Source organism: Triturus cristatus, chromosome 11 (genome assembly GCF_964204655.1).
Source record: "Triturus cristatus chromosome 11, aTriCri1.1, whole genome shotgun sequence".
Lineage (NCBI taxonomy): Eukaryota > Metazoa > Chordata > Amphibia > Caudata > Salamandridae > Triturus > Triturus cristatus.
This window is the reverse complement of record NC_140594.1, coordinates 429,401,173-429,422,394: the sequence shown is the minus strand read 5'-3', so window position 1 is coordinate 429,422,394 and position 21,222 is coordinate 429,401,173. Positions and strand designations below refer to the sequence as shown.

Below are 21,222 nucleotides of genomic sequence, written 5' to 3'. Positions count from 1 at the left end.
TAAGCCGTTGCAAACCTCTCCAAGCATAGTATCACCATATCTGCCACAATGACTCCTGCATACAGGGGAATCTGAGGATTATGATGACATTGCATTCAGATCTGCATGTAGTGAATTGCAATTAAAAGCAAAGAAATGTTGCTCGAATGTGAATTTACATTGGAAAAATGAAAGCCAAGAGGTGTTTGGCAAAACAGGAACAGTTGGTTTAATTCAATGCAGCGGCCAGAACAGGCAGTAGAATGGGTATCTGAAGGCTGTCTCGAAGCACATTGGTTTCGGCCATCATTTTCTACATTACAGGAAGCATCATAAAACGATTTGTATATTAATTTGGAGACAGATATCTGGGCCTAGTCACAGGTCCATAAATCTGGTTGTATGGTAAGAAGAGCAGGTCTCAACTTGCGTGGACACAATGCAGGGCCAATGGTTTATATCCGCATGTCCAGCCTTGGGAGCACGGGATCACTGCGTGTAGTGTGCATGCTGCGTTCTTATTAGTTGTGTGTTCCTAACTTAGTGTGGCATCTGACTCTGATGTTTTTGGGAACACGTGCCCCTCCAGGCCAAACCGGTTTTACTGGGGCCAATCTCCTGAGACCATAGGTATGGTGCTGCCTACCTGTGGGATCGCTCTGGGGTTTCCTGTTTGTGCGCTTGTCTAAGGGTTACTTGTCCCCCCACCCCCTGTGAACTGTCAATCAGTTGCTTGAGGCCTTGGTCACAGGACCTGCCTGAACACGTATTTCTGACCCTGGGTTGAGAGGGAGGTCATATTGGGTAAATTCAATAAAGGAGATGCAAGTTCTTTATCATAGGTACATATATCATGATGTACATCATATTTATCACTATTAAAAGTATCTAGACCCAGACGAGTAAAGGGAAATGGAAGGCAGTTTTCATACAGATCAATTAAAAACCTCCAAAACCAGAGGCACCTATCAATCCTTTAAAGAGCACTTTGATCCCAACAATGATGTTTGTTAGTGTGCATATGATCCTTTTGATCTGACTAGCCAAACAATGCAGGAGTCAATGATTCAGGTTCATATAGCTCTGAAAGCATATCTATGATTTATGCTCACAGATTATTATAAACTCTTCCCTGAATCAGCAACATCCAATCCGACAGAGCAGCCTTCACGATCAGTGACTCCATCTCAATCAAGGTGTCGTACAAGACCAACAACCCCACGCACTCCTATATGTGTGCCTTTAATGCAAGGTCTTTCGACTCCCTGTGCAGCAACAATCTCCAATAGCTACTCCATCTATACCAGCAACGAGGGACGATGACCCATACTCTTATGAGAAGAAGGTCAGCTGCTGCCAATCTCGCCATAGTCTAATGATCCGGAATAGGACGATTATGCAATGCCCATTAAAGAGGACGTCGCTCCTCCTGCGTTAGACTTTCCTCCAGATGGCATTGGAGACTTTTACTACCTTAATGACAGTGCATCTTAGAAACCTCTCTTTATGATTTTAAAGAACCAGCATGAAATCGGTAAAGACCATACCAATAATCAACCTTATTTGTTTAAAAGACCTAAAAGTGATGGATCACAGGCTTGACAAAAAGTATAATGTGCCTAGAAATACTCTTGCTTGTCTTGTTGGTGACTCCTGTACAAATTCAGTAGTGATGCAAGAGCTCAACAAAGATAGAGAAACCCGACCTCTCCATGTGTTTCGCCACCAATATAGAGTACTGAAGACTAGAAAACATTGGTATCTATTATAGAAATCTAGCCACAGATTCCTTACCTTAGAATTCTCCCCAGGTGCCAGATTGGATCCGGAAGTTTTTCACAGCATTACCTCTGAGCTTCAGTAGAGGGCGTAGATTGACTCTATAGTGACGTCGACCACCGGATGTGACGTGGACGGAGTTCATATAATCCCTCCCCTGAAGTGCTGATGTCAGTTTCTTCTTTTCCGTGCTGCAACGTAGCTCTGGTAGCGGTACCTCTGGATGTTTTTAAGCTTACTTCAACTTCTCATCGACGGAACAGTGTGTCTTTTCTACCTATATGTGTTCAGTCTTTTAGCCTTGTGGGTCCTGTGGTCGGCACTTGTCGGACACAGACCCTCACTCTATTTGTATGAGGTGCCTGGGAGTACACTACAATGCAGGCGAATGTGACTCCTGCCTTCAACTTTGTCCAAAGGCACTGAGGGAATGTCAGATGAAGCTCTTAGCGACACGACTGTCCAAGCCTTCCAAGTCCTCCTGTCGTTCTCGTTTTCTTCTTGCGCACGCCCCACTCGTGGACCCGTTTCTGGAGGTGTTCCCTTGGACGTTATTCTCCATCGACATCCTGAGGTAAGTCGGAGCCCCGGCGGTCGAAGTTGTGGCCTCTTCTGATTTATCCTCCTGAGGCCTCTTCTCCCACTCTGGCTGTGGAGTCGTCACTCGAGTCTACCCCGCACTCCCTACTTTCCCTGGAGCTGGGGCGACTATGACCCAAGTGCAGGAATATTATCATACGCTTCATCTTCTCTTTTGGTTTAAATCTGTTTATTGATTTCAAACAAACATTGAAAACAACACCCTCAACTCCAGAGGCACAATACCAATGAGGCAACTAGGTTGCCTAGCATGTCTTTACTAAGGGCAATAAACGTGGAGCGAGTCCAAAAAGTTAAAGGAAAGGAGAAACACATAATAAAATCATACAAACCCCAACAGTACCTCCTTTTTCATAAGGGGTCAGTAGACGCTGCGCCTGAGGTCTAACATGCGGGTGGAGTGCCCAATGTCTGACTTGCAAATAGGGCAATCGCTCTGATTCCGGAAGGCCATAGTGTTCCTTGAGCTGCGGAAATGTGATTATGCCATTGAAGTCGAAAAGATGACCCAAGGATCTGCAAGAGGAGGAGCGCCAGGCGCGAAAGGCCTGGGCGTCCGCGCCAGGATGAATCTCTGGATTATCAAATATTGGAGTGAGAGGTGACGGGAAGGAAGTCAATTGGTGGGCAATGTTAGTGCGATCCCAGGATTCCATTACAGTGCTTGTGATATAGGAAGCATAAAGATTGGGAGGTCTATGCTGTTTACTAAGGAAGGGAATGCCTTGCAGCAGCCTGGCTGCCACCGCTTCGTCTTGAAACAGCCAGTGCTTCTCCGATTCCAGTTGGTGCCATTCCACTAAATACCTAAGCTGAGAAGCATGGAAGTAAAGTTGAAGGCCGGTCACCCCTACCCCACCCCTTTCCGGTGGGAGAGCCGCTAGCGCATGTCGGAATCGGGGTTTGCGGCCGTGCCAGATAAAGCGCGCTAGGTCCGCCTGAGTCTGTTGGATCCAACCTGACGGGGGCGAAGGGGAAGGGTTTGAAAGAGGTATAAGATCTGTGGAAGGACCGTCATCTTGGTGGCCGCAATTCTGCCCAGCCAGGAGATTGTGTAAGTTTTCCATCTATTCAATTCTTTACGTATGTGGGAGCGAAGATTAGAGTAATTAATGTCCGCAGTGGCTTGAATGGTTGAGGCTAGGTGGATTCCTAAATAGGGGATCGAGGCAGATGCCCAGCTCAGAGTGTGCTCTTCCTGGATGTGGGCCAGCGTGTGCGGGGAGAGTGAGATGTTAAGCGCAATGGATTTTTCCAGATTGATTTTGAACCACGACCCCCGCGCAAAGCCATACAGCTCGATGAAGAGCGCGCGCAAAGCCGGTATGGGATCGGATAGGGAGAGCAGGATATCATCCGCGTAGAGACTAATGGTGTGAATGTCTCCTCCAAATTTAATCCCGGTGATGAGAGGATGTCGTCGGACTCGAAGAGCCAAAGGCTCCATGTAGAGTGCGAATAGGAGGGGCGACAGGGGGCACCCCTGCCTAGTGCCCCTCCCTATGGGGAATCGGGAGGAGGTATAGCCATTAACTCAAACTGTCGCCATGGGGGAACGATAACAATTTAAGGTCCTGGTACATAGCTTCTCCCCAGACCCAGCGCTCACCAGAACCATCTCCAGATACGGCCAGTGCACTCTGTCGAAGGCCTTCTCCGCATCGATGGCCAGGAGCATGTATTCCCCTTGGGTACGGGATGCCTTCTCAATCAGATGTAAAATGCGCTTAGTACGGTCACTGGTTTGCCTCTGTGGAATAAAGCCCGCCTGATCAGGTTCCACCAGGTGGGCCATATGCGGCGCCAATCGAGCCGCTATAATGCTAGTGTATAATTTAATGTCTATGTTCAACAGAGAAATGGGCCTGTATGCACTGCAAGCTGTCCTGTCCTTCCCTGGCTTTGGGATAACCCCTATCGCGGCCTCTAGCATTTCTCCCGGGATAGATCCCACTTGGTCAAAGGTGTTGAACAGACTCGTCAGAAGTGGGGCCACTTGGTTGCAAAATGTCTTATAAAAAGCAGCTGTGTAGCTGTCTGGGCCCGGCGATTTACCCGGCTTGAGGCGTGAGATTGCAGAGGTAACTTCCTCTGTCTGAATAGCCCTGTCCAAGTAGTCTGCTTGCAAAGGGGTTAAGGAGGGCATATGGGCTGCAGCTATGTAATCAGCGCTAACCTGTGTTACCAGGGGGTCCCTGGTATAGAGGTCTGCATAAAAGTCTCGGAATGCTTCCGCTATAGCTACGTCGTCAGTTACAGACCCCCCCCCCCTCCCCCCCAGGGGTCCGGATCATGCGGACCCCCTGCTTCTGTCTGGTCTCCCGCAGTTTGTTTGCCAGCTGGCGGCCGCACCTATCTCCTCCTGTTTAGTATGCGTGTCGGAGCCTGAGGGCTGCAAACTCTGCCCTGTCCTGGTCCAAGGCTGCAAGCTGCTTTCTCTCTATGCAGAGCTGCCGCCAGGACCGGGAGGCGCCAGTTCTCTGATGCATTTGTTAAAGCTCTGAGACGCGCCGGGAGAGTTCCGCCCGCTTACGGCTTCGCTCGCGATTGTGGGCAGAGGTTATAGCTATAAATTCCCCCCTCAGGACTGCCTTCAGCGCCAACCACTGCGTAGCTAGAGTCGTGTCTGGATTAGCATTGAGAGTGAGGAAGTTCGTGATGGCTTTCTGGAGCTGTTCGATGACAGAGGGGTGATGTAGCAGTGTATCGCTCAGGCGCCAATGTCGAAGGGGCTGCAAAGTTGGTGGGAGTTGGAAGGAGGCCAGAACCGGGGAATGATCTGAGAGGGAGGCCGTTAAGATATCGGTGCTCAATGCGTGGGCTTGAAGTGATGGGGAGCTAAGGAAATAATCTAAGCGTGCATATGTTTTGTGCGCCCCCGAATAAAAGGTGTAACCTCGACTGTTCATCTTCTCTTTAGGGCTTCACCTTCCCCTGGAGAGTCTGTAGGCCCAAAGGAGGTGAGGAGTGCCTTGACTGTATCCTCGTCAGCAAGTTTGCCCTCTGCTTCAGTTAGGCCTTCTGATTTGATTATCAAATCTGTTCCGGCATCGGTGTACAGCCCTTCAGGGTTAAATCCTTCGGCACCTTTGCCCAATCATCTTACACGAATGACGCAGTCAGCGATGCCAGTCGACGCCACACTACTTTCTTCTCTAAAAAACGCTTCAGCGCCGCTCCTAGTCTGACATGGTGTCTGTAATGCAGTCTAACTTGGACACCCTCCCTCCGCTCTCTTCAGTGCCCCCTCCAGTTTTTCCATCTGAGGTATGTGGTATGGGAGATGACGGTGCACAGTTGGGGTTCATGCACCCCATGGCTGACACTATCCAGCCTCCCCTGCAGGACAGCTGGCTTTTTCTGTTGGGTGAAGCCAGTGGCTTAGAGTTTTACCTGACCACTGGCCTCCTTTTCCCCCTGGCCTTGCCTCGGAGGTGAGCTCCTCAGCGGACATGCTCAAGTGTGTTTCTTTTTGTTTTTTTTGTTTTATTGAGAGGCAAGAGCTTGTCGCATTAATTACAGTACCATGAAAAAAAAACTAACATAGGAAAATATAGACATAAATAGATACATGCAGGAGTACCGTTAGGGAATGAAAGCATCAAACACAATTAACTAATATTTATACAGTTTCTTAGACCAGAGAAAATAAGGAATAAAGTAAGAGATCAACCAAGAAGTGGAAAAATTTGGCGTAATATTATTTATCAGTAGTAGGATATCATTGCTTTGACCATTCCTCTAAGGGGCGCCAGATCTTACTAGCGACCTCCCTCCTCCTTCCCCTTAATAAGGTTACTGCTGACTCCAAATTGAACAGAGCCAGAATCCTGGCTCTCCAATTAAAGAACGTGGGGGCTTCAGGGCTTAGCCATTGAGAAGTAATGCACAACCGAATCAAAGACATGGCTACAAACAAAAATGCAGAGACATAAGTCGTTCTTTCAGATAGCTCAATGTCTACACACCCCATTATTACCAACTCTTGAGAAATAATGACTGGGATATTGAGCACCGAATTTAAAAAACACTCGACATCATGGAGAAATTCCCTCAAATTCGGACAGGAATGGAACATATGTATAGCATCTGCAGCCTGAAGGCCACACCTAGAACAGGAGTCACCCTTCCGTGCCCCCCACTTTGCAATTTTTGCTGGTGTGTAATATAGGTCAAAGATTGCCATAAAGCTTTGAGTCCGTAAGCTGCCAGAAACCAAGACATAGCTTGCAAGATCTAATGCTGACCTTATGTCCACCCCGGTCTTGCGGAGTTTAATCTCCCACTTAGAATTTTGAAAATCAATGTCATCTGGTAAACCAGATAACATATGTTGATATATTATCCCGATTCTAGCCCTTCTTTGAATTAGCTCAAATATAATGACCCTTTCAAACACTGCAGGTGTTTCATGTAAGCGTTTATCAATAAAGCTTCTGATCTGGAGGTATTTGAAAAAGTCATGAGTATTCAGATGAAACTTGTCCTTTAAGAAAGAAAAAGAGGCCATTTGCCCTCCAGAACTTAGATCACCTATACAGTTCATGCCTAGTAACTGCTATCTAAAAATAGCCTGATCCTGAAAAATAGAGGGAAGAAGCCGGGCAGCTTTAAAAGGCGTATAAAAATGTATATTCAAAATTGACCATTTATGGCGAATTTTCCGCCAAACTCAGAACATGGTAACTATAACTTTAAACCTAGTTCTCTTAAAATAACTTGGCTCCAAAATACAAGTTAGTATACCCTTAGCGGCCACACCCAAACCTATCTCATAGATTGTCGGTCTATTAGAGAGCGGAACCTCTGCCCTATCTCCCAGCAGCGGTAAACCTAGATGTTGGAGCATAGCAGACCAATAGTATAATAAGAGATTAGGGACCACCCACCCTGCACGATCCCTAGGAAGACACATCCACTTGGCTGCCCTTCGTGAGCGACGATGCCCCCAGAGAAACCTATAGCAGATCCTCTCGGCCTTCGCGATACTCTTTTGCGAGAGCTCTAGGGGGATAGTTCTAAAGAGATAGAGAAATTTTGGTAGGACCAACATCTTGAGTACGTTGCAACGACCGTATAAAGAAAGGTGCAGATGGTCTAACCTTTCGAGCTTAGTGTTGACCGACTCTATCACTGGAAGAATATTCAGGTCGGGGATGTTATCAACAGAAGCTGTAATTTTGACCCCTAAATATATTGCTTCTGAAACCACAGGAACAGCATAGCGGTTGATTGGACTACCTGCGTTTTTAAAACGTTCAACTTGTAACCTGATAAATGGCCAAATTGTTCGGCAAGAGTTTTTAAAGCTAGAAAAGCCGAGCTAACATCACTAGTTAAGACAACTATGTCGTCAGCATAGGCTAATGTCTTGTATTCAGTAGTTTCGATCTTAATCGGCCAATTATTTGGATCCCTTTCGATTTTACTGAGAAAAGGGTCGATATACAAAGCAAAGAGCAGGGGTGAACAAGGACACCCCTGCCTTGTACCCCTACTAATATAAAAAGACCCTGATTGCTGACCAGAGATGCGAAGTATAACAGCTGGAGAAATATACAATGACTTGACAGCCTGAATAAATTCGATACTGAAGCCTTTCCAGCGAAGCACTGCCCATAAAAACCCCCAGGAGACCCTGTCAAACGCCTTCTCGGCGTCTAACAGGATCACCCCGAGGGGAGCACAGGTGGCCTTGGCCGAATCCAATAGGGCAATGACTCTGCGAACGTGATCAACCGTATCCCTGCCCTGGATGAACCCATGCTGGCGTATAGAGACTAGCGGGGTAATAACCACCGCCAGTTTGGAAGATAACATTTTTGAATAGATTTTACTATCAGTATTGATCAAAGAAATAGGTCGATAAGATGAAGGGTTTAGTTGAGGATTGTCTTTTTTCTGAAAAAGGACAATAGTGGTTTGGGACCAAGAATTAGGGATGGGCCCTGTTGGAAACAGCCCACTCCCACTCCGCAGGGTGGTGGTGGACTCCCCGAACACACTGTGGTAGCTTGGCTCGAGTGGTCAGGAAACAGGCGCAGTGCTAAGCATACAATATACCCATACAATAACCATGCGTGCATCCGTTCCAAAAACGACTCTACACCGTAAAAATTATGAAAATATTCTTCTTTATCTTTTTCTCTTAGTTGCTGATTGGAAAAATAAATAAGACAATCACAATATACAAATTTAAATAGTGCAGGTCAAATAAATACTGGCGGTTTGATGAAATAAATAGGGGTGATCATAAATAACAGGGCATAAATACAAGTGCAATATATACAGACAATTAAATACTTTGAGGCAATAAATACTGTACCAATAAATATTGTACACCAACAAGTCCTGTGGACCTATAAATATAGTGCAGCAATAAATAGGTAAAAACTCAATAAATACAGTATCCCCAATAAATAATTAAAAGTATACCGCAACCCTCATATAATCAGATGACACTTCAATTCTTAAGGGCTGATTTGGCCCAGGCACAGCTTGTAGGGTTGTGGAAGGCTTGAGGGGGGCTACTCCCTGGCTGGGACAAGGCTGAGGCCTAAGCTGAGGTAGATCAAAGGGGGGAATACCAGTGCCCTGGCTTTCTCTCTCCACACAACCTCTCTAGGTTAGTCCCAGTTCACCCCTTGCACAGTCAGGTTGGTTTCAGCACCTCCCTAGCCCCTTAGAGCAGTCTCTCAGGTCTCCACAGGGCCTTAGGCGCCCTCTACTCCACTTACTGCCCTTTCTCTGATGTTCCGACGCCGCTGGAGTCGTGTCGACGCCGTGAGGCGGTTCCGGTTCGGTCTCGGCGGCCTCGGCACAATGTCAGTTCTTTGACGACGCCGGTAGGCGGTTCCGGTCCGATGTCGGTGGCCTCGGTTCGAACTCGACCTCCGATTCGACGGCGTCGGGCAGTCTCTTCACGATGTCGACTTCGGGCGGCTCCGGTCCGATGGCGCTCTCGGCTCCGATGACGTCGGCCGGCCTGGCCTCGATGTCGACTTCCGGCGACTCCGGGGTGCGATCCTCACCCCCGACCTCCGGTGCTCCTCCTCACAGGCTCCGGGCGACTCCGGAGTGCGATCCTCACTCCCGACCTCCGGTTCACCTCTACCTCGGTCTCCGACGACTCCGGAGGGCGGACTTCACTCCTCCGATGACGCCGCTCGCTCGACCTCGGTTCACTCCCTCCTCGACCTCTGGTATTCCTCACGACCTCCGTCGGCGCCCTCTCACGACCTCAGGCGGCTCCGGGTACGACGTCTGCTACTTCAGTCAGCGCCGCTTCTCCACCTCGGGCTCCAGGTCTCAGGCTACTCGACGCCGGACTCCAGGGAAACCAGTTCTCAGGTCAGGATCTTGCTGCTTTCTGCTTCTAAGGCCTGTTCCTGCTGTTCAGGTCCTTAGGATGAGTTTTTTCTGTCTTCTTCCCACACAGGGCTATAGGCTGGGATCCATCAGTAGGGACAAGTATCAAGGGTGGGTTTATGGACCCCACTCCAGGCACAAGTTTCCACCCCTGCTGCTTCACTCCTTCCTCCTTCACTGTTGTGCTCCTCTCTCTTCACCAGTCAGGTGCCAACTGCCAGCTCCAACTGCCAACTGCCTCTCTTATCCTCCCAACATTCTAAACGGTCTCCAACTGTCACAGAGTTCTGGAATCTCCTGGAATGTTCTGGAAGGTGCTGGTAGGTTCCAGTGGATGCTGGTGATGTCACAGGTGGCCACCATTTTGTGCTCCAGGCCCTCAGACAGAAGTTTCAGGGGTAGCTAAAATGGCTCCCTGAATCTGTAGCAACACGAAAAAGTCTGGTGGTTCCCAAAAAGGAAAAATTCAAACAGGGTTTGAGGCAAAAGTGGGACAAAATAAATAATGATGAGGAGGGATCACCCAAAGGGCTGACAGGTCTAACACGCGTCCCCCCCAGCTGAAAGTGGGGAGAGCTACCCAACCCCTTGGGAGTTCTCATCACTAAGGCGGAAATACCTTGAGAGACCGTCTGCATTGGCGTGGTCCACTCCAGGCCGATGTTCCACCTGAAAGTCCATCCCCTGTAGGGAAATAGACCACCTCAACAACTTGGGATTCTCCCCCTTCATCTGCATCAGCCAGCGAAGGGGTCTGTGGTCGGTCTGAACCAGGAAGTGCGAGCCAAACAGGTATGGCCGCAACTTCTTCAGAGCCCATACCACTGCAAAGGCTTCACGCTCTATTGCACTCCACTTCTGTTCCCTGGGAAGTAGTCTCCGGGATAGGAAGACCACGGGTTGATCCAGACCCTCTTCGTTGAGTTGCGATAACACTGCCCCAATGCCATGTTCTGATGCATCTGTCTGGACAATGAACTTCCTGGAAAAGTCTGGGGCCCTTAAGACCGGGGCCTCGCACATGGCTTTCTTCAATCTCTCAAAGGCTTGCTGACAAGCCTCTGTCCAGACTACCCGTCGAGGTTGTTTCTTGGACGTGAGCTCCGTGAGGGGGGCTACGATGGTACCGTACCCCTTCACGAAGCGGCGATAATATCCCGTGAGGCCCAAAAATGCTCGGACCTCAGTCTGTGTCTTGGGGGGTTCCCAGGCCATGATGGCCTCGATCTTCGCCTGGAGGGGTTGCACCGCTCCCCTACCCACCAAGTGTCCAAGGTACACTACCGACCCCTGCCCGATCTGGCACTTGCTGGCCTTGATCGTCAATCCAGCTTGTCTCAGGGCCTGGAGAACAGCTTGCAGGTGACGCAAGTGATCCTCCCAGCTGTTACTGAAGACGGCTATGTCATCCAGATAAGCAGCAGAGAAACTCTCCATTCCGGTGAGGATCTGGTTTACCAGGCGCTGAAACGTGGCAGGTGCGTTCTTGAGCCCAAAGGGCATCACACAGAACTGGTAGTGGCCATTGGGCGTGGAGAAGGCTGACCTTTCCCTTGCTCCATCAGTCAAAGAGATCTGCCAGTACCCCGAAGTAAGGTCAAAGGTACTTAGATATTGGGCAGCTCCCAGCCGGTCAATCAATTCATCCGCCCTAGGGATCGGATGAGCATCAGTTTTTGTCACTGAATTCAGTCCCCGGTAGTCCACACAGAACCTCAGTTCTGGTTGGGCACCCGGTGGTGCAGCTTTTGGTACTAACACCACCGGACTGGACCAGGGGCTGCTAGAAGGTTCAATCACTCCTAGCTCCAGCATCTTAGTGACCTCACTATGAATGCTGGCCTTCACCTTGTCTGACATCCGGTAGATCTTGGACTTCACAGGTGGGCTGTCTCCTGTGTCCACGTCATGGACGCACAGGTGAGTCCTACCCGGGACAAGGGAGAACAACGAAGAGTACTGCCCCAGGACCTGGCGACAGTCCTCCTGCTGTTCAGGAGTTAGAGATGGGGAGAGAATCACTCCCTCCACCGACCCATCCTTTTCTTGAGACGCAAACAGATCAGGGAGAGGCTCGCTTTCCACGTCCTCTCCTCCGTCAGTCACCATCATCAAGATGACTTCGGGCCTCTCGTGGTGGGGTTTGAGGCGGTTGGCATGCAGCACCCGCAGGGGCTGACGAGGGGTCTTCAGGTCCACCAAGTAGGTAGCCTTACCCTTCTTCTCCAACACCTCAAAGGGTCCTGACCAGCGATCCTGAAGGGCACTAAGCTCTCCTGGTTCGATCACCCACACCTTCTGGCCAGGCTCCAACTCCACCGGGTGAGCGTTGTGGTCATACCACGCCTTCATCACTGCTTGGCTGGCTTCCAAGTTGTCAGAAGCTTGCTTCCACAACTTAGCCATTTGGCTCCGGAAGGCCAGCATGTAGCTCACCACATCCTGGGGAAGCTTTCTGGGAGTTCTTTCCCATCCGTCTCTCACCAGGTTGAGAGGTCCACGTACAGGGTGCCCATACAGAAGCTCGAAGGGGCTGAAGCCCACTCCCTTCTGTGGCACTTCCCTGTAGGAAAAAAGTAAACAGGGTAAGAGGACGTCCCATTTCCTCCGCAGGCTTTCAGGCAGACTTCTGATCATGCCCTTCAAGGTTTTATTAAACCTCTCCACCAGACCATTGGTCTGGGGGTGGTAAGGAGTTGTGAACCGGTAGGTCACTCCACACTCCTTCCACATTGCCCGCATATATGCTGACATGAAGTTGGTCCCCCTGTCGGACACAACTTCCTTGGGAAAACCCACTCGGGTAAAGATTCCCATCAGGGCCCTAGCCACAACAGGTGCTGTTATGGTCCTCAGAGGTATTGCCTCTGGGTACCGTGTGGCATGATCCACCAGAACCAGGATAAACCTGTGACCAGCTGTAGTTGGTGGATCTAATGGACCCACAATGTCGATGCCCACCCTTTCAAAGGGGGTGCTAACGACAGGGAGTGGTTCCAGGGGAGCTTTCAGCTTCACCCCTGTTTTCCCACTGGCTTGGCAAGACACACATGTCCGGCAGTAGGTATCGGACGACACTTTCATCTGAGGCCAATAAAAGTGTGGGACAAGACGGGCGAAGGTCTTGTCTTGCCCTAGGTGTCCTGCCAATGGTATCTCGTGAGCCAACTCTAAAAGGAAGGCTCGATAACGTTGAGGAACTACCAAGGCTCGTGACGATCCATGTAGGGGTGCCTTGGGTTCACTGTAGAGGAGGCCATCCTCCCAGTAAACACTGTAGTTCCCTTCAACGTTCCCTGCTGCCTGGGCTTCGGCCTGTCGCCTCAGCCCCTCAAGGGTAGGGCACTCCCTCTGGCCCTGGCAGAATTCCTCCCTGGACAGGCCTCCCTCCACGTGCCACTCGGCCGGGATGGGTAGGTCCTCCAGGTTGGTAACGTCCCCCTCCGCAGACTCCTGGTCCACCACCTCCGGTGGCCTATCCGTCCTACGGGGTGGAGACGCCGAGGCAGGCTCCTCCTGTCCTCGGTTCTTCCCTTGACTGGCAGCTGGCTGGGCCTTTGTTCCAGGCTCCAGCCGGAATGAACTCCCTCTTCGGGTAGTCTCGGACCTTGTGCTAACACAGGCCCAGTCAGGTGTACCCAGCATCTCGGTGTGAGTCCGGTATTCCACCTCCTTCCAAGCGTTGTGCTCCATGTCATTGCCCAGCAGACAATCGACTGGCACGGCAGGGCTTACGGCAACTCGAAGTGAACCTGCAACCCCCCCCCATTCAAAGGGAACCTCGGCCACGGGATAGTGACCTGTTCTGCCGTCAGCCATCGCGGCTGGGTGGAGTACATCGGGAATTACCTGCTCTGGAGACACCAGCTGGCTACGCACCATAGTCATACTGGCTCCTGTGTCTCTCAGAGCCTCCCCTCTTTGGCCGTTGATGGTGATCCACTGCCCATACTTTGCGGTATTTGCGGGCACCTGGATCTTAGGAACCATCTCCCGTTCTCCCAGGGACACTAAGGTGACACCCGCCCACTCCCTTCCCTTAGTTAAGGGCATCTCCTCCCCGAGCACTACACTAGCTACTCCGGGGGGCTTTCCTCCAGTGGGAGGGGGTGATCGTTTCTGACACTTCGGATCTCCTTTATAGTGTCCAACGCCACCGCACTCGTAGCAATGGACAACCCTTGGCTGCTGACTCTGGCCAGGATTAGGGTTTCTGGGTGGGTTAGCCTTAGAGGTGAATCCTGTTCCCTTCCCTTGGAAGTTATTTTGGGGGCCTTTGGAGAACTCCTTTTTCTTTTCCCCTCCCTCTTTCTTCTGGGGGGCGCCCTGTCCGGCCTTTTGAGTATCCCCTCCAGTCCCCCTTGTGGACACCCGGGTACTGGCCCAAATGTCCGCCTCCTCAGCAAGCTTCCGGGGGCTGGTCAGCTTGCTATCCACCAGGTGTTGCCGCAGTTCAGGGAAACATTTCTCGAGTAGGTGTTCCTTCAGTACTAGGCCAAACAGCTCCTCGTAGTTCCTTACTTCACTGCCCTGAATCCAACCTTCCAGTGCCTTCTTCGCATAGTCCAGGAAGTCCACCCAATTCTGCGTGCCCAGTTTGTGACTACCCCTGAACTTCTGTCTGTACTTTTCAGGTGTTAGTCCAAACTTTCTGATGAGCGCCAGTTTCATGGCGGGGTAGTGGGTCTGCTCATCCTCCTCGAGGGCCAATAAAGCATCCCTACCAGCTGGAGGCATGTACTTGTACAATCCCCCTCCCCAGTACTTCTCCGGAACCCCATGGGCCCTCAGTGAGACCTCATAGGCCGCTAGCCACTTGGCGATATCGTCGCCCACTCCATAGCTAGCCACTATGTCCTTTGGCAGGTAAGGTTTGGGTTCCCTGGTGGACTCTTGGATTTGGCTGCCACCATTAGGAACAGTTGGTGCTCCAATTCTTAGGATCTGAAGCTCTATCTCTTTCAGTCTTATCTCATGAGCCATCCTCTCTTTCTCCGTCTCATGAGCCAACCTCTGTTCCTCCTTCTCCTTCTCCAGCTTTGCTAAATCCCATGTGAGCTGTCTTTTCTCTCTCCGATCTGCTAACTCCACGCTGGATAAGCCCCCGCTAGAGACAGTGCTGCCCTTCCTAGAAAGTGTCCTGGGCCCTGCTGACAGGTTCCCCACCTCAGGTTGGTACATCTCAGCCCCCTCGGGGTCAGGCTCTCCATCCCTGTCTTCCTCCTCAGCCTTGCTTTCTCGGCGTGCCTCCCCCCAAGCCCTTAAGCTGGTTTGGAGTGCACCCTTCTTTGCTCCTGGGGGACAGTACACCCCCTCCCGCTGGCAAAACTCCCTGAGTTGGGCAACAGTGTACGTTTCTAGATTCTCTAGTACAAACTCCATCTTGCCCACTCAGGTTAGAGGACAGGTTTTGTGCAGTAGCAATGTAGGGGGGTACCTTTAGTAATACCTCCTCCCACCACCAGAGTAAATTTGGAAAAAACAAAAACCCACAATTAGGAAGGCCGCTGTGAGAAAACTCCCGGTGTAGGCCTATGGACTACCCACAGTTATTGTTGAGTATATGTAGGCACAGCTCTATCCCACCACTGAACACCAATTTATGTTGGAAACAGCCCACTCCCACTCCGCAGGGTGGTGGTGGACTCCCCGAACACACTGTGGTAGCTTGGCTCGAGTGGTCAGGAAACAGGCGCAGTGCTAAGCATACAATATACCCATACAATAACCATGCGTGCATCCGTTCCAAAAACGACTCTACACCGTAAAAATTATGAAAATATTCTTCTTTATCTTTTTCTCTTAGTTGCTGATTGGAAAAATAAATAAGACAATCACAATATACAAATTTAAATAGTGCAGGTCAAATAAATACTGGCGGTTTGATGAAATAAATAGGGGTGATCATAAATAACAGGGCATAAATACAAGTGCAATATATACAGACAATTAAATACTTTGAGGCAATAAATACTGTACCAATAAATATTGTACACCAACAAGTCCTGTGGACCTATAAATATAGTGCAGCAATAAATAGGTAAAAACTCAATAAATACAGTATCCCCAATAAATAATTAAAAGTATACCGCAACCCTCATATAATCAGATGACACTTCAATTCTTAAGGGCTGATTTGGCCCAGGCACAGCTTGTAGGGTTGTGGAAGGCTTGAGGGGGGCTACTCCCTGGCTGGGACAAGGCTGAGGCCTAAGCTGAGGTAGATCAAAGGGGGGAATACCAGTGCCCTGGCTTTCTCTCTCCACACAACCTCTCTAGGTTAGTCCCAGTTCACCCCTTGCACAGTCAGGTTGGTTTCAGCACCTCCCTAGCCCCTTAGAGCAGTCTCTCAGGTCTCCACAGGGCCTTAGGCGCCCTCTACTCCACTTACTGCCCTTTCTCTGATGTTCCGACGCCGCTGGAGTCGTGTCGACGCCGTGAGGCGGTTCCGGTTCGGTCTCGGCGGCCTCGGCACAATGTCAGTTCTTTGACGACGCCGGTAGGCGGTTCCGGTCCGATGTCGGTGGCCTCGGTTCGAACTCGACCTCCGATTCGACGGCGTCGGGCAGTCTCTTCACGATGTCGACTTCGGGCGGCTCCGGTCCGATGGCGCTCTCGGCTCCGATGACGTCGGCCGGCCTGGCCTCGATGTCGACTTCCGGCGACTCCGGGGTGCGATCCTCACCCCCGACCTCCGGTGCTCCTCCTCACAGGCTCCGGGCGACTCCGGAGTGCGATCCTCACTCCCGACCTCCGGTTCACCTCTACCTCGGTCTCCGACGACTCCGGAGGGCGGACTTCACTCCTCCGATGACGCCGCTCGCTCGACCTCGGTTCACTCCCTCCTCGACCTCTGGTATTCCTCACGACCTCCGTCGGCGCCCTCTCACGACCTCAGGCGGCTCCGGGTACGACGTCTGCTACTTCAGTCAGCGCCGCTTCTCCACCTCGGGCTCCAGGTCTCAGGCTACTCGACGCCGGACTCCAGGGAAACCAGTTCTCAGGTCAGGATCTTGCTGCTTTCTGCTTCTAAGGCCTGTTCCTGCTGTTCAGGTCCTTAGGATGAGTTTTTTCTGTCTTCTTCCCACACAGGGCTATAGGCTGGGATCCATCAGTAGGGACAAGTATCAAGGGTGGGTTTATGGACCCCACTCCAGGCACAAGTTTCCACCCCTGCTGCTTCACTCCTTCCTCCTTCACTGTTGTGCTCCTCTCTCTTCACCAGTCAGGTGCCAACTGCCAGCTCCAACTGCCAACTGCCTCTCTTATCCTCCCAACATTCTAAACGGTCTCCAACTGTCACAGAGTTCTGGAATCTCCTGGAATGTTCTGGAAGGTGCTGGTAGGTTCCAGTGGATGCTGGTGATGTCACAGGTGGCCACCATTTTGTGCTCCAGGCCCTCAGACAGAAGTTTCAGGGGTAGCTAAAATGGCTCCCTGAATCTGTAGCAACACGAAAAAGTCTGGTGGTTCCCAAAAAGGAAAAATTCAAACAGGGTTTGAGGCAAAAGTGGGACAAAATAAATAATGATGAGGAGGGATCACCCAAAGGGCTGACAGGTCTAACAGGCCCCATCTGTGCTCCCCTAAAAATTGACAAAATGTCCTGGGCGATCTTGGCGCTAAATACCCTGTAAAATTATAAAGGGATAGCGTCGGGGCCGGCGGCCCATTAGCCAAAGATTTTATTGCCAGCTCGACCTCCTCCCAGGTGATTGGGGCGGAAAGAACCTCATTTTGTCCCATTGTAACTTTTAAGGTGTCAATATTCTGAAAAAAGCCTTCAAACAAAGATTGAGTTGGAGAATTGACCTTATCGTCCGTATAAAGCGAGGTATAGAACTTATGGAACACATCAATGACAGCCTCTTGGGTGTCCTGAATATTTCCCTGTGGATCCTGGATTCTACTGATACGATTTGACACGCTTTTCTGTTGGAGCCTTTTGGCAAGAATTCTGCCCGAATTTTCACCAAACTCGTACATCGTTGCCTGATATTGAGCAAACTTAGCAGCCAGGTCCTGCCCAAAGAACTCCAAGAGTTTAGCCTTGATTATAGCAACCTTCTGCTGACTTTGCTCTATGTTGCAGCCTTCAATGATATTACGTATTAGTTCCATCTCTGCCGAACTAAGCTCCTCTACACGTCTCTTAATCCGCTCCTGGGTGATCTTACGTTGGAAAACTCTTGGTCTCGCCACGCACTGCAGCCTTAAGTGTATCCCACACTATACAATCGGAGGCCGTACTTCGATTAATGTTTAAAAATTCAGGTAACCACTTTATCATGTGTTCCAAGTAAGCCTGGTTCAATAATAATTTTCTTTCAAATGTCCACGCCCTGGGGGGTCTGGCCAAGCAAGGCAGCGGATATATTGCAATGAGTGGGTTATGATCAGATAAAGTTCTTGGATAAACATAGATCGAGGATGCCTCTACCACCTGATCGGACATGAAGAAATAGTCTAACCAGACCACTTTATTGTGGGGAGCAGAGAAATATGTATACCCGTCTTCATCTTTATTATGCCTATACCAGACATCAATCAGTCCATGTTCTTGAACTAGAATGTGAAGTGGAAGGAGAGAGTCCCCCCTCCCCCACCCCTCATTGAGTCCCCCACTGTCATGTCCTCAAAGGGGTCTCGTCTGTGCTGGAACACAGAGCACTCACCTTTTAATGCTTTCCCGTGGTGACCGTTATGAACTACAGAGTTCTGTCGGGTGCCACAATTATTCACCATAAATTGTGGACAATGTTGACCACTCAATATTAGTGCCAAAGGGTCATGAAATGATCCCTTTGAGGAAAGATAATACTTTACTTCCTTTTGTTTTTTAATATTAAGCTGCCCATAACAAATAAAATACATACAGAAAATCACAAAAACATATACACACTGAAAATGAAATAATCCTAGTGTTTACAAACAGAAAACTTGACACAGTGAAAACATAGTCTCTGATGGCCAAAGTTTACAGTTCAGGTTATCCTTATCTCTTCGTTTTGTATCACAGGATAGCTGACGTGGGACATAAATCTATGCCGTCAATGTTTCGACCCTATGATCATTGTTAGTAACTACGCATCATAACGGGTCTTCCTCAGGACTAAAATGCTAACAAACCAAAAGACGACCTTCAAAGGATGTTGTAAGGTACATACAACTTGTGTCCTGTCTAGTATTAACATCAATATTAGTTTCTAACACCTAAGGACCCCAGCTGGGGTACAATTGGTGTGTAGGGGGTAGGCATCGCCCACTAAATCATCCCGAAAAGTTCCTTTTGGATGAAAACTTCAATTGGATTTGTGACTCCGGACAAGAAAAAAGGATTCCGCTACTGGCTTACTCCCGTCTCCTCTAACGTCAGTGCCTATCTCCATGTTCCCGAGACATAGGGGAGCTGTTGATGAGTTTGAGCCTGCCAGGCAATCCATGCCTCTCGGCCTGGGCAATGCTTGCGGAATGGGTTCGACACGTCAGCCTGTCCTCCATCCAATATAGGGGTCTCCAATCCACTCAGAGGGCACAATTCGAGCCGCGTCGTCTCTGACAGCTCCGCTATGGAGACAGGAGTAAGTCAGTGGTGGAATCCTTTGTATGAAGAGTCACAAATCCGATTGACGTTTTTATCCAAAAGGATATTTACAAGATGATTTAGCAGGACTCCAATCTACTCAGATGGCACAATCGGAGCCAAGTCGCCTTGGACCCTATGCTTGTGAGGGCCAGTAAAATGTGCTTTGCTGGCTCTCAGACAACGAGGAGGGCCTTCAACCGCAGGGACCAGCGTGGCAGTGGGCCTACCTCTGGTCTAAAGTACATCCAAGAAGCTGAGCAGAGGGCCACGTCACAAGCCTCAAGGCGCTGCGGCCCAAAGCCAACGAAGTAGGCTCCCCCTCTGGCACACCTAACAGGGACCCATGGAAGGGCTGCGGGCCGCTCCCACAATGCACTCTGTCAGCCTGGGTCCAGAGACAAGCCCAGAACTCCTCTCCCACAGCCGGCAGACTCTATGGCCGTCTTCCAACTGGCCCACTGGCCAGGATTGCCTATCTTGTAGTTGATGTGCCGGTCCAGGAATATTTCTCCTTAATGGGCCAACGCAATCCTCCAGTTATGCTGTCTCTTGAATTTTCAAGTCTTACTACATACATTGCAAGAGTATTAGGCTCATCAGAAACTTTATGCACATTGCACAAGAACAAGGACAACTTAAGTGGCATTCCAAAGACAATTTGCCACTGGACACATATGAAGAGCAGCAACTTGAGTCATTCATGCCTTCTGCAATCATACTGTCTGGGTGCATCTTTGAGAAAAAAAAAATTGGGGCTAGTAAGTGCAGCACAACTTAATTGCTTGAAGCCTAGTGAGGCAAATGCAGGATTTTCTCCTTTTCCAGTCTGATGAGCTGTAAAAACCAAGAATGAACCTGCTAGGAAGGAGGGAGAGCATGATGACTGACAAAGGAGAAATACACTTTATGATGAGTCTGGTTTTCTTAGTTATTTCCCCTCCTTCACTACACTTACCTAATCATCCATTCATTACAAACTTGCAAGTCAGAAAAAAACATGTAGAACCTGAAGTTGATGGCTGATGTGGAATAGGTAAGAGTTGAAACATGCTAAGGGATGCTTGTGTCTAGAGGGCTCCAAACTTCTTTAAAACTTTATTATTCTTTCATTTCAAAGCATTTTCCAGTCTGATGTACCTATGCAAGTATTTTCCAATTAATTGCCTAGCAGAAAAATCACGATAAAGGTAGGTTTCCGGTTGCCTCTGTTACCTACTTTGTTAATGTAGTATTGTAAACTCTTCAGTTTCCACAAATAGAAGTTGTGATTTTGAAACGTCTGTTCTAATTATAACCAGGTAAGGACATTCAACTGTATTTCAATTTCTTGTAGAGTGGCTTTCTTCTGTTTACAAACGTCAGTGGTTCATCATGCTCAGGGCAGAGCAGGACAATGACACTGGGTGAGTATATATTTTGTGTTTATCGCCATCATTTTTGTTCTTTTTTTAAAGGATGAAACTGTTAAACAGCCATCTGCTATGTCGTATGTGCTTCATCTTCTCTATTTTAATAGTGCAAAGTGTTTTGATTGCTCTGTGGACTTGGGCGGCCAGTTTCCTCATCAACTAATTGTCACATTTCATACAGAAATAACCTACCTACCAAATGAAATTTGATTTGCTTTTTGAGTGTGGATTTTATTCAAGCATTCATTACTTTTGGAAATTGTCCCTAGAATTAAAAGAAGTACCCAAGAGCGGTAAATATTTTTCTGTAGGTTTTGAATGTGAACAAGGTGAAAAAAAACATTCTTAGCATAGGATCTGTTTGACAAAAAAGATCTGCTTTGCCGCAGGGCAGATTTAATCAAAGTAACAGCAATTTAAATAAAATAATAATTTAATGGAGAAGTAATTTGACAGGAAAGCATCATAATTATTAGGAGCAGGGGAGAAACCTTTTATAAC

General features: G+C 49.2%; 1 protein-coding gene across 2 annotated transcripts in view; it reads left to right on the top strand.

The window, feature by feature from the left end:
• GMCL1 (germ cell-less 1, spermatogenesis associated) overlaps positions 1–21,222 on the top strand; it is a 615,261-nt gene that overhangs the window by 269,876 nt on the left and 324,163 nt on the right. For both annotated transcript variants that reach the window (XM_085636262.1, XM_085636261.1), the window contains exon 10: positions 20,646–20,715. In XM_085636262.1, coding sequence (XP_085492388.1) covers positions 20,646–20,715 — 70 coding nt within the window. The remainder of the gene's footprint in view (positions 1–20,645; positions 20,716–21,222) is intronic.